This window comes from Cannabis sativa, chromosome 9 (genome assembly GCF_029168945.1).
Source record: "Cannabis sativa cultivar Pink pepper isolate KNU-18-1 chromosome 9, ASM2916894v1, whole genome shotgun sequence".
Lineage (NCBI taxonomy): Eukaryota > Viridiplantae > Streptophyta > Magnoliopsida > Rosales > Cannabaceae > Cannabis > Cannabis sativa.
The window spans coordinates 58771787-58786451 of NC_083609.1; the positions used below are offsets into that span (position 1 = coordinate 58771787).

A 14665-nucleotide genomic window follows, 5' to 3' on the forward strand; every position below is an offset into this window, starting at 1 on the left:
GGTTTAGAATGATATATGTGTGTGTGTATTTATAAAGAGGTTTGGTGTTGTTGTTTGATTAGGGTTGAAGGAATGTATATATATATATGTTTGCCTAATTGGTTTGAGTGCATGTATATTATCTCATCTCATTTTCCAATTGAATAATTAATTAAGCTTATCATAATAATAGTTTATTATCTATATATTAATTAATTGTTAACTTGCTAATGCGATATATATGTACATTAATTGGCTGCATTACATAATTAAATATTTTCTTCTTTGCATATATATGTTTTCAACATAGATATTGTTAAATAATAGTGCTAGCTATATACAGAGTGCTTTGAGGGATTGCTTTACTTTTTGTTAAATGAAAATTATATATATTTATATATATGATATTATTAATCAGTATATAGGTGATTAATTAATTCATGTATATATATTGTTTGCTTAATATTAAGTTAATTATTGTGTAAACAATATTATCCACTTATTATTTGATCGAACCGAACATAATATTGTACATATTATAATTATACCATGCATATATATTTTTAATTAATTGTGAATTATTTTTTGCATATTAATTTATCTATGTATATTTAAAAACACTAGCACCCGTACAACTAATTAATATTTTTTGTAACATTATATTGTAAATTATTATTTCAGAATTGTTCTGGTGGAATAATATGCATACTATTATCATAATATATATCCTCGTATATAAAAAGTTTGATTTATAATTATATATTATGAAGACAAAAATAATGTCTGACCATATATAATATATGTGTTGTAACATAAAATTATAAAATATAATTTGGTACATACAATATATAACTACATTTATTTTATTACCAATATTTCCAATCTGTGCCGAAATATTCTTTTTAACGCAATCGTGTCCATTTTAATCGTTATAAATAAAATATTTGTTTTTCTAAGTATATATGAGCTATAGTACTATATATAGCTAGAGATTATTAATTAATTAACATATATATAGATTGATCAGTATTAGTAAATTAATAGCTAACTTTGAAGAAAGATAATCCTTCTTAGTCCTTAATTATATATATCTTTATTCATTTTTTATTTTATAAGCAATTTGTCAATTTGCACGCGATTGGACACAAATGAAGATTTTGGTACATAATAAAATAAAATTAAAAAAAGACTAATTTATAATTAAGCTAAATTAATGTATTCAATTCTTCTGTGTTTACATGATTTAAGATCGTATAATTGTCTGCATGAGCCTTATAATTCATTTAGGAAGTATTTTATTATAGGGTGATATGTGCTAATTAATGCACACTCTTAAAAATAGATGCACTACACATTTTACTTATTTTGGCATCTAAAAAAAATTTAATTCATTTTTTTTTTCATATTCGTGTAAGCTATAGTTATAAGATATCTTACAAAATTTTAAGAAATTCAGAATATAATACAGAAAGTAATGTTTAAATAGTTTATTTCATACGCGTATAAAATAAAAGAGTCACGCGTACAACATATACTTTGAACCTTATTTTGAACGTGTGAAATTTTTTAAATTTCTTAAAATTTTGTCATGACCATAAAAAAATTGGTCTAAACATACTTCTTGGATATTTGGCGAATATAATAATAATCAAAGCACTAACTGTGCGCCAAGAATTATTTCGCGGCAAATAAAAACTGGCGGTAAGTCTTCCACTACTATAACAATATACAATCTAAGTATCAGAAGTTCTAATTTCTAAAGAGAGAAACTAAAGAGAGAAGTTGACCGTGTGCGTAGTTTTCTAAATGTGTAAAATGAGCTAAGGGAGTTCTCCTTGTGAATGAGGCTCACAAAAATAAGAGAAAAATAATAATTAGATGTTTTTGACCGTAGATGATGATCTAATGGTAAATATTAGCTTCTCATAGTGATAGTCATTTTTTAGAGCCCGACAGGCTTGCTGCGAGTTACCTAGAGCTTATTTTCGTAACTTTCTTGGGTGAAATTTGACGTCGATAGCTTCAGAATTATGATTGAAGTGTGAGAAATGAATTTGTAGAGTATTGAATTAGTTTTAAAATGCAAGTTGAATTGCGTTAATCGGATCAATATTGAGTGAGTTATGACTGTTTTACTGAAGGCATTCATGACCCATCGGTAAGTATAAAAATGTCAAAGGGATATACTTTAAGATGTCTAAGTGATATTTTGACACCACTTAGTTTGTTACTGTTAACTGGCGAAGCTGGTCACCAATTCTCAGAGATGTTAGTACTGTTCTGCACAAATGAGTGACTCAAAATTTTTCATTTCCGAGTGAGTTTCCCATGCTGAAAATGAGAAATGCGAAGTTGTAAATTGACTTCTCTGACTTCACGAATCTTAGTTATTGTAAAAAATTAGATAAACGGTCGAACGGAATCAAAATCGGATAAGCAGATGCCAGTGCACTAGGCCATTTGTCATGCCTGGGCGTTGGGTACCCTATTTTTAAGCTCCCGGAATTTCGTTTTGATACTTTCAAAGTTTTTGAACTTGAGGACAAGGTCTCTTACCCTGTTTTTAACCAATCCTGATTCATTGGTCGAATCAGATTTGACATTTGAGCATTTAAAATCAACACACCAGGTAATTGATTGTTAACCTGGGCACTAGGCCAGCACCAAATCAACTTGGGCGCTGTTTCTTGGGGCTCAAATTTATGATTTTCTCTCCAAATTTGCTTGAATCTTCATTATTTAAAAACATAACCAAAATATTTTTTCATAAACTTAATTAGAAACAACCCAAACTGCCCAGGTCAACATGCGTAAAAAATATATTATAATATTGTTTAACATTCTAAGTTTTTTTTTTCGAAATTGTTTAAACTGGTTAGATTTTTTTATATATAAAAAAATTCGTGCTTATATAAATAGAAAAAGTTAGGCATCACGACCAGTGCAATACAAATTGTCTGGGATAGAAGCTAACGGAATAAAAACAAACCTCATGTAGGTCAACGCCCACTTAACCACATTGTAAGCAGCAAAATTACAAGTTCTACTAATACTATAAAGAAAGCTTAATTACAAACAATAGAGATGATCTATTACAAAATGAGACGTAGTTCTCAATTGCCCAATAAAACTCCTTCCTATTGAACGTATTGATAACTATTTTCCCCACAACTAGTTAGATTGATACATGCTATGTTATAATTCATATATCGTCGTATGAAAAGTTTGAATTATAATACAAAGACAAAGGTAATGTCCTATAGTTTTAGCCATTATTGTAACATAAAACTAGAAATATAATTAGGTACATATACAATTAATGTATAACATATTATGTATATTTATTAAATGTACGATTTCTCTGTATATATGTATTTTCAAATATATATAGTACGCAAAAGACTTGTTGATATATATGTTATATTTTATTTTAATCTATTCTTAATAATCTTACTGATATTATATTTTAGCTAGATGTCTTTTAAGACCTTATATATTAATTAATAATTTATTTATTTTATTTACAAATATTAATTTCCTCTGTGCCGAAATCTTCTTTTTTATTCAATCGTGTCCATTTTAATCGTTAATACAATATTTGTTTTTCTAAGTATGAGCTATACTATATATAGCTATAGATTATTAATTAATACTAACATATATATTATAGAAGATCAGTATTAGTGAATAGCTAACTTTAAAAGAAAGATAGTCCTTCTTAGTCCTTAATTATATATCTTTATTTATTTTTTATTTTATAAGCAATTTGTCAATTTGCACGCGATTGGACACAAATGAAGATTTTGGTACATTTAATAAAATAATAAAAACAAAAAATTAAAAAGAGACTATATAATTTGTAATTAAGCTAAATTAATATATTCAATTCTTCTATGTGTTTACATGTGTGTCATGGCCTCATTTCAAATCGTATAATTGTTTGCATGCCCTTATTAATTTAGAAAAAATATGGAGAAATTAATATAATTATAATGTCCTAATTATATTTTTTAGTTTATTATTTTTACAACAATAATTTATTCAATATATATTTCTTGAGCGTATAATATATATGCGATTACTTATACTAAATTATTATTATTATTATTATTATTATTATTATTATTATTATTATTATTATTATTATTATTATTATTATGTAATTTCTAAACAAATCGGTATGTATATATAATTCGCAAAAATCACATGATGTAACTATAATTTTTTTTTTTTTTTTGAAAGATGATGTAACTATAATTAATTAACTGATCCAATAGAAAAGATTAATATAAATATACTTATGGATATATATTTTTTTTGAAATGGAATATATATATATTATTAAATGGTGCAGCTTTCTTCATTGGAAGATTAGATATGGTACATGCATGTATAACAATTTAATGAATTAGCAAACATTCCACTAATTCTATTAATTAATTAATTAATTATATTAATGTACGTATTCCCTACTTTATTCAACCCTAATCAAACCGAAACATTTCCCTTCATACAATATAAATACACACATACCATTCTAATAATAATCAAACACTACAATTTATATCTCCATCTAAACCATATATCATTATACCTTTCTCAAACTATATACACACCATCATAACTCCTAAGTATAATATGTCTTCCAATAATATTTTCATGATGAGCTTCATTCTTTGCCCTATGATCATGTTTATGTTGTCAGCTGCAGCAACACCAACTACTACATCTTTCAATGTATTGTTAGGTTTTGGGGCGAAACCTGACGGCATAACAGACTCTACTGATTCATTCCTACGTGCATGGGAAGCTGCATGTGCCTCTACAGACGACGCTCTCATATATGTTCCCAAGGGTAGGTATTTGGTTCGTCCGCTCGCCTTTAAAGGTCCATGCAAAAGCCTCCATATCACCGTCCGAATCGATGGTACACTCGTTGCCCCAGAGGACTATCAAGTGTTGGGTGGTGCTGAGAATTGGCTTAACTTCCAAAGAGTTAGCGGTGTTTCTATTGTTGGTGGTGCATTTGATGCTAGAGGCCCTGCCTTGTGGGCTTGTAAGGCCAATCCAGCCAACAATTGTCCTTCTGGAGCCACGGTGCGTATTTAAATGAGGTTATTACATTATATATTGAAATTTTTAATTTTTTTTCTTTTTTACTGTGGGCTAGAATTTTTTTAAAAAATATTGTATTTTTTTATTCAAAAAATACTGTGTTAAGTTTTTATTGTTGTTCCATGGTTGTTTTTTAGTTGTTCTACTGTTGTTTTTAATTGTTTAATTGTAAATTTACAATTGTTTTAAGTTGTTTTATAAAAAGACAGTATTTTTGTAAAAAAAATCGTGTGACAGTAAAATTGTAAATTTTTACCCAAATTCAGTATATATTTTTGTAAAAACCCCTATTTAAATCATACTGAAATATTACAATAGTTATTTGTGCTAATTTAAATAAATATTGAAAACATTGATATTATTTTGAGTGCACATATCATTCATTATTTGTGATATTTTGTATAATATTTGATATTATTTTGTAATATTTGTGATATTGTTAGACTAAATATTTTTTTTGTTAACTATTTGCATGTAGACTTTGAGCATTACATACTCCAAAGATATAAAAATTATCGGATTGATGTCGTTGAACAGTCAAATGTTTCACATTGTGATAAATCATTGTGAGAATGTGGAAATGAGAGGAGTAAAGATAATAGCCCATGGCGACAGCCCCAACACCGATGGCATCCATGTTCAACTCTCCAAAAATGTTGTCATCTTTAACTCCGTCGTGGGAACTGGAGACGATTGTGTTTCCATCGGTCCTGGAACTCAAAATCTTTGGATTGAACGCATGACTTGTGGTCCTGGTCATGGCATTAGCATCGGAAGTCTAGCTAAAAACATGGAAGAGGAGGGTGTCCAAAATGTAACAGTGAAGCAAATTATTTTCACAGGCACTCAAAATGGGATTAGGATCAAATCATGGGCTAAACTTAGCAATGGCTTCGTTGAAAGTGTTCATTTCTCGAACATTGTCATGAGAAACGTTCAAAATCCAATCATAATTGATCAAAACTATTGCCCTAGCCACATCAATTGCCCAACTGAAGTAATAATTATTCTCAAAACTTTAATTAGCCAAAATACTACACTTAATTTCTTTTCTTAATACATATAGCTATTTTTTTAATGTTATTAACTAAGATATCGAACATATGATTGTGTGTATATTACAGGTTTCCAGCATAAAGATCAACAACATTACTTACAAAAATATAAAAGGAACATCTGCAACATTAGTAGCTACAAAGTTCGATTGTAGCTCGGGATATCCATGCAATGGCATCAGATTAGAGGATATTAACTTAACTTTTCGAAACAAATCAGCTCAATCCTTTTGTGCCAATGCAAATGGAAAATCTTTTGGCTCAGTTCTACCTGATAGTTGTTTATCAAATTCAGGAATATAATTACTTTAATTCCTTTTCTTTGTATAATTAATTATTTTATTATTTGTTGTAATTTTGTATATCATTTATTATATTCTTTTTTATTTAAACCACTATTATTTAATTTATTAATTGTTATTTCTATTCTTTCTATATAAATTCAATTCTTATCCCAATTTGATGACTACATTCACATGTTTAATATATGCAGTTATAAATTCAAGATATTATTTCGGACTTATTAATTGAAAAACTAATAATTAAATAAAAAATTATCTCTTAATTAATTTGAGAACTAAGTATAATATAAAAATTAGTTCTACATTCTGATGAAGTCTTAAGTAAAGGTGCATCATAAATATAAAAATGTTATGATATAATAATATTTTTCTTAAAAGAAAAATTTTAAGGTGATGTAAAACTTAATACATTTTAAATTATTACAACTTATTTTATTAATTTATAAAAGGTATAGACATAGATTATGTGAAAAATTACTAATAATAAGTTGATCAGTGCATTGAGGATATTACATGGCAAAATATGAACACAATATTTTAAGCTTATTTAATGATTAATAACACAAGAAGTTTCATGAATTAAATAACCTATTTTACAATAGTCTAAAAGCCTAAAAGGTCTTGCCAATATGAAAGTGTGTATTAAGACATAATATATAAAGAAATTTAAAAGCACACGATTGAACACAAATGAAGATTGCATGCATAGAAATATTATAGTGCTAAATAAAACAAAATTTAATTTACTAATTTATTAATATCCATAAAGTAATAGTTTTATCTTCTGAATTTTTTGTGTAGCCAAAATTCTTTCAAATATTTTGTCCCTTCAAATATATCTCCAGTCTATTTATATAGATTATGGTTTACAAATTCTTAAAATATGTAAACCATAATCTACATATAGAGCGTACGTTTGTATGTTTAGTGTCGATAAATTGATTTTGATTAACATTAAGTTAATTTGATTGACAATCTACAAATATGGCTAACAAACGGCTTGAAAAAAATTGAAAGAGAGCAAATTGTTCGCAATAATTCGAGGTGAATTTTTAACCCAAAAAAAAAAGTTCAGAAGGAATTTTGGCCACGCTAAGAAGTTTTAGGACAGATCCCCATATATAGTTCAAGACTATTTACCTTTTAAAATATATTAAGAGTAGAAAAAAGAATGTATAGAGGTAGGAACAAATAAAATATACCAGTGAAATCAAAAACAATTTAAATATACATATATACTATCAACAAAGTCTTAATATTTTGCGTAAAATAAAAATTGACAAAAATATAATTAAGTAAAAATTAAGCAAAGTAATATTCAAGTGTCTTTAATTTCTGTATGTGTACATGTATATATGGAGAATTATATGTATAATTTATTGTATTACACTATATAAATATAATATTACAAATAATCATTAAAAATAACTTTTTAGTCACATTTTTTGTAATTAAGTGTGATTTTAGTCACAACAAAAAATTAATTGTGACTAAAACATAACATTTAGATACATAAATATATTAGTTACAACAAATTGTGATTTTTGTAACTAATATCTTTAACTAACCACGGATTTATCACAACATAAGAATGTTAATTTATAATTTTTTTGTAGTGTATATATTTATTAAGTGTAAATTAAATCCAAATTAATGGATAAGGTTAATTACGTACCATTAATTACAAAATTGTTAATATACAATTTTGTTAATTAATTAAGCAATCGGCTGTTGTTAGCTGACTGAGAATTAGCCACCAAATTATTATATAATATAATATTAAAACTCATTCCTCATCATGATGAGTTGAAAACATACACAGATAATAAGAAGAAACAACATAAAATATTAAGAAGAAAAGATTTCAGGTAAGGCAGCCAAATGTATAGCTCATTATTATTGTTATTAATTATAGCTGTTAATTAAAATTAATTGGAGAACTTAATTATTAATATTATCATGACAAATATTATTAATTAATGACCGGCGCAGCTTTCTTCATTATAATGGGAATCATACATGCATGCATTAATAGCAATTTAATAGGCCATTAATATATATATATATATATATATTTATATATCTATACATATTATAGCTAGCTATACATCCTTAAACCCTAATCAAACCCTACAATATGTTCAAATAGCTATACTATAAATACACACACATATATCATTCTAAATTCACACACAACACTTTATACCATATTCAATAAGCATTATATGCCTAATAATTATTCCAATAACATTTTGATGATGAAGATGAGTTTGTTTATTTTATACCCACTAATCATGTTGATATTGTTAGCTTTTCCAACATCATCAACTTCATCTTTCAATGTTTTGATGGGATTTGGGGCCAAACCCAATGGCCTAACTGACTCTACCGAAGCATTCCTACGTGCATGGGAAGCTGCATGTGCCTCTACTCATGATACCCTCATATACGTCCCGAAAGGAAGGTATTTGCTTCGCCCACTGGTCTTCAAAGGTCCTTGCAAAAGCCCCCATATCACCTTCCGAATTGATGGCACCCTTGTTGCCCCACAGGACTACCGAGTGTTGGGTCGAGCGCAGAATTGGCTTAACTTCCAAAGGGTTACCGGTGTTTCTATTGTTGGTGGTGCACTCGACGCTAAAGGCCCTGCATTGTGGGCTTGTAAGGCCAATTCAGCAAAGTCATGTCCATCTGGAGCAACGGTACGTAATATAAAGAGATTATTTCACAAATATACAAAAATAATAAATAAATTATAAAATATACGCTGTACGGAATTTTAAATATGTTTACGATTTTTATGATTTTATTTATAGAAAATACAGTTTTTTTATGTTGTTTTAGTTGTTGCTTGAATGTTATTTTCATGTTACTTTTATGTAATTTTCTTGTTATTTTAATAGAATATTGTAAAAAAATATATAAAAAAAAATCTTTAAATGTAAAAATATAAAAATTTTACGAAAAATAGTATTTCATATAATTATTCTTAATATAAATTATATACTAATAATATGTGCATAAAAAATATGTACTAAAATAATATAGATAATATATGTGATTGATACAAAAAGCTTAAAATATATTTACGTGCCCATATATATTACTTTATAAATATTATGTATATAAAGTTGTTTGTTAGAAACATTAAACTGAGACTTAACTTGCTAAATCATTCTTAATATCAATCAAATAACAATTATCTTACTATATATATTTACATGCAGACTTTGAGCATCACATACTCTAAGGATATCAAAATCACTGGATTGTTGTCATTGAATAGCCAAATGTTCCACATTGTGATAAACCATTGTGAGAATGTAGAGATGAGAGGAGTGAGAATCATTGCCCATCGCGACAGTCCCAACACCGATGGCATTCATGTTCAGCTCTCTAAAAATGTTGCTATCTTCAACTCCGCTATAGGAACCGGGGACGATTGTGTTTCCATCGGCCCCGGAACTCAAAATCTCTGGATCGAACGCATGGCTTGTGGTCCTGGTCATGGCATTAGTATCGGGAGTCTGGCTAAGGACATGAATGAGGAAGGAGTCCAAAATGTAACCGTGAAGCAAGTTGTTTTCACAGGCACTCAAAATGGGATCAGGATCAAATCATGGGCCAAGCCTAGTAAGGGCTTCGTCGAAAGTGTTCACTTCTCGAATATCGTTATGAGAAACGTTCAAAATCCAATCATAATTGACCAAAACTACTGCCCAAGTCACGTCAATTGCCCAGATCATGTAATTACTCTAAGAACTACTTAATCACTTTTTCTAATAATGATTATTTGCGTACATATAAAATATTGATCATGTTTTTTTTATGTATATTTTACAGGCATCGGGCATAAAAATTAAGGATATAACTTATGAAAATATCAAAGGAACATCTGCAACAACAATAGCAACAAAATTCGATTGTAGCCCTGGAAATCCATGCAGTGGAATTAGATTGGAAGATGTGAATTTAACTTTCCAAAACAAACCAGCTCAATCCCTTTGTGCCAATGCCAAGGGAATATCTTTTGGCACTGTTTTACCAAATAGTTGCTTATCAAATTGATTGTGTATATATATTTATATAGAATTATTTCCCTTTATTTTATTTTGTATAATTAATTATTTGATTAATTCTTTGTTTTTTATATATCATCACTTCATTATTTATTTTTTCAATTCTTTTACATTAGTCTTACAATGATTGTTGTAATTTAACTTTCTCACGCCATTTGATCATGAATATATTACAATATCCACTTGTTGAATATTTGAGTATTCCATTAATTGTATTTATTTGAAAAACTTAATTAGTGAAAATACTTCTTATTTTAATTATTTTTTAAAAATATATATATTTATTGTCACAAATAAATTTAAATCTACAACCTTATAATTTACAGCAACAGAATATATCATTGGAAATATATTATCATTAATACAACATATTATAGGGGCACAAATAACATGAGATCAGATATATAAATATATATGTTTAAAGGTTAATAATTTGAGAAAATAAAATAAATATTTTATATTTTTTACTGAGAAACTAAAAGTAAAAGAAAAACATAAAGATAACATAATTGTAAAATATCATGAGATTCACCTTATATGTATTGTTCCTTTATATTTGGATTTGATTCTGAAAAACTGTCTACAGAGTTAGTTAGGCATAGTTAGTTATAACAGCTAGTGGTTGTTATGTAATTGTTCCCTTTTGTTGCTTATTTTTCGTTTCTTTGTTCTGTAACAAACTCTGTACTCAGCTTTCTATAAATACCATGCTCTAATCAAGACTTGCTAACTTTTGCAAAGTCTTGTGATTCAATTTTTCAATTGTGTCCTCCTAGAATTGCATAGATAAGTTCAACAGATTTTACATGGTATCAAATAGCGTTTGACCAACGTCTTCATGGATCCTCGACACCCTGAACTCACTGCTCAAACTCCTGCTCCAAACTCTGCTACTCCGGCTTCTCCAGCCATTCAACAATGGAGTCCTTTTCAGAATTCCCTGAATTCTTCCCTCACTGTTCGATTGGATCGAACCAATTTTCTTGCGTGGAAATTGCAAGTCATCCCCACTGTCATCGGTCATGGTCTCGATGATATACTGCTCACTGGTATTGCTCCCGCTCGAGTTCTTGTCAATGGCGCCACCAATCCCGAATTTACCACCTGAAAACGCAAAGATCAATTACTGCTCAGTTGGTTAAGATCTTCTATGACAGAAACCATTCTTGGTTCTCTGGCTCAACATAATACCTCTCATGAAGCTTGGCGTGCCCTGGAACAAAGATTTGCTAGTCAATCTAAGGCCAGACTTCTCCAAATCAAATCGCAAATCTCAACAATTAGGAAAGGTAACCTTTCCATCACTGATTAGTGTGACAAAGTGAAAATTCTTGCTGATTCTTTAGCTACTGCAGGTCATCCCTTGGATGACAGTGATCTTGTTATGCATATCCTTAATGGATTAGGACCTGAATATGATCGGGTTGTTGTTCATGTTACCAGTCTTGTGGATAATCTTTCTATAGAGTCTATTCAATCTCTATTACTAACTCATGAAAGCAGGCTTGAAAGACACTATACTGTCAATGACTCTAATCCAAATATTTTTGTCCATCTAAGTATCCACAACCCAAGATTCAACAACAGACCTAGTTATCGACAACCTGCAAATCAAACTCGTAGTTATCCCCAAATGCAACGCCCTCAAGATCGTACCTATCCAAGAAACAATGCATCTATCCCTCGGCTACTTTGTCAAGTCTGCCACAAAGCAGGCCATACTACTGCGATCTGACACTACAGATTCGATAAGGTATTTGTGACACCAAAGATCAATGACTCCGAAGCTTTTCTTACTGAACTCGACGACCATGATGATCCCCAAGTTTATTCCAGTTCATCCATACCAGAATTCGTTGAAGATTATGATTGGTATGCTGACACAGGTGTCACTAACCACATTGCTCAAGGCATGGAACATTTGGACTCTAAAACTCCCTATTCTGGTTCAGATGCAGTGGCTGTTGATAATGGCAAAAGAATTGCTATAAGTCACATTGGTAACTCATCTCTCCCTTCATCTCATTCTTCTTTACAATTAAAAAATGTCCTTAAAGTTCCTACCATTACCAAAAACCTTATTAGTGTTTCAAAATTAACAGCTGACAATAATGTTTTCTTAGAATTTCACTCTAAGTGTTGTTTTGTTAAGGACAAAATCTCAGGGAGAGTTCTTCTCGAGGGGAGGCTTAAAAACGGTCTCTATATGTTGTCTCACAGCTCCTTTCCATCCAAAGTTCAACTCTAATGTCAGCTTGTTACTAAGAAAACCAAGTCTGAATCAACCGGTTCTGACTCCAATCAAGAATCTGTACACTTCCCTACTTCTAGTTCTTCTTGTAATAAGAGTACTGTTAACATAGTGACTCAACCTTGTACTGATTCTAATATCAATAAAATAATTCTTTGCCTTCTACTAATGACTCTTTATCTTTTCTTGTTCAAAAGAATGATGTCAACATTTGGCATTCAAAGCTTGGTCATCCCACACCAGAAATTCTTGCAAAAATTTTATCTACTTTGCATATTCCCACCAGCTTTAAAAGCCTAAGGTTCTGTGAATCTTGTAAAAAAGGCAAAAGTCACAAGCAATTTCATCCTCTATCCGAGTCTAGGGCCTCAAAACCATTACAATTAATCCACACTAATTTGTGGGGACCATCTCATATAGAGTCCAAAGAAGGGCATAGATATTATATCCATTTTATTGATGACTTCAGTCGCTATACATGGATTTTTCCTCTATCCACAAAATCCCAAGCCTACACTACATTCTTACAGTTCAAGATTTTTGTTGAAAAGCAATTCAATCTCCTCATCAAAACTGTTCAGTCTGATTGGGGAGGTGAATATAGGTCCCTAGCATCTTTCCTAAATCACCATGGAGTCCACTTTCAACATCCATGCCCTCATGACCATGCTCAAAACGGTAGAGCTGAACGAAAACATCGCCACATTACTGAAACTGGCCTTACATTGCTAGCTCATGCCGGTCTACCCTTATCTTACAGGTGGCTTGCCTTTAAGCATGTTGTTTATCTCATTTATCGAATGCCAACTAAAGTTCTTGGTGACTTATCTCCCTTTGAGTGTCTCTTTCATAAAATCCCTGACTATACTATGCTTAAGTCATTCAGGTGTGCATGTTACCCATACCTACGGCCTTACAACAGTCACAAATTAGCTCTAAGATTTGAAAAGTGCATACTTGTTGGGTACTCTCTGAATCATAAAGGCTACTTATGTGAGAACAAAAATGGCAAAATTTATATCGCAAGAAATGTAGACTTTGATGAAGAAGATTTTCTAGCTTTTCATTTCACTACTACACCACAGGTACATTCTTCTTCACAATCTTTATTCCCAACCACTTCATTTCCTACATCTCCAATATTTTCTAACTCACATGTTGATGCAATGCCTGCTGCAACCACTGAATCAACAATGATGCCCAACACTGAGCATGCTGCTGCTTCAATACTTCCTTCTGCACCAGTAATTCAACCTGTCCCCACCACTACCAATACCACCTCTACTGCCCCACCTGCTACTGCAGAACTGGCACCAAACACCACACAGCAACCCACTCCTCACCAGATTCCCATCACCAATACACACCAAATGCAGACCCGATCCAAATCAGGCATTCACAAACCCAAAGCATACCACTCTACCCTCCATCCCTTGCCTGAGTCCACCTTACCAAAAATCCCTACAACACTAAAACAGGCCCTTTCCAACCCCATCTGGTTTGCATCAATCCAGAAGGAAGATACAGCTCTAAAGAAAAACCATACCTGGACACTAGTTCCTGTTGGGTTTTATGCCCTAAATAAAACTCATTTCATATAATCAGATTTACTTATTAATAAAGATCAGAAATAACATTTTATGTTGCATGGTTCACATGATTTATTTCATGATTATATGTGTATATAATGTATGAATTCTTTTTTAAGTCCAGAACATATGAGTTGGTTAAAGATTATAGTGTTGTCGCACAAGCTGGAATATAATCTTTATTATATGTTCAAAAGTTTATTCCCCGATTTGTCGAACACCGGATTTAGATCGACATGGTATAATCGGCGATAGTATTCTTACACCTTGGAAAAGTGTTATGTCCTTTCCAGGA

General features: G+C 30.3%; 2 protein-coding genes across 2 annotated transcripts; both read left to right on the forward strand.

Moving 5' to 3' along the window:
* Positions 1–4543: 4543 nt before the first annotated feature.
* Positions 4544–6688, forward strand: LOC115723984 (polygalacturonase-like). Its single transcript, XM_030653440.2, has 3 exons — positions 4544–5076; positions 5573–6091; positions 6219–6688. Exons 1-3 carry the CDS (start codon positions 4618–4620, stop codon positions 6450–6452), a joined length of 1212 nt encoding a protein of 403 aa, XP_030509300.2. The 5' UTR covers positions 4544–4617; the 3' UTR covers positions 6453–6688.
* A 1988-nt stretch (positions 6689–8676) lies between these two features.
* Positions 8677–10719, forward strand: LOC115723985 (polygalacturonase-like). The gene is made up of 3 exons (XM_030653441.2): positions 8677–9153; positions 9679–10197; positions 10295–10719. The coding sequence occupies exons 1-3, from the start codon at positions 8677–8679 to the stop codon at positions 10517–10519; spliced, it is 1221 nt and encodes a 406-aa protein (XP_030509301.2). The 3' UTR covers positions 10520–10719.
* Positions 10720–14665: the final 3946 nt, after the last annotated feature.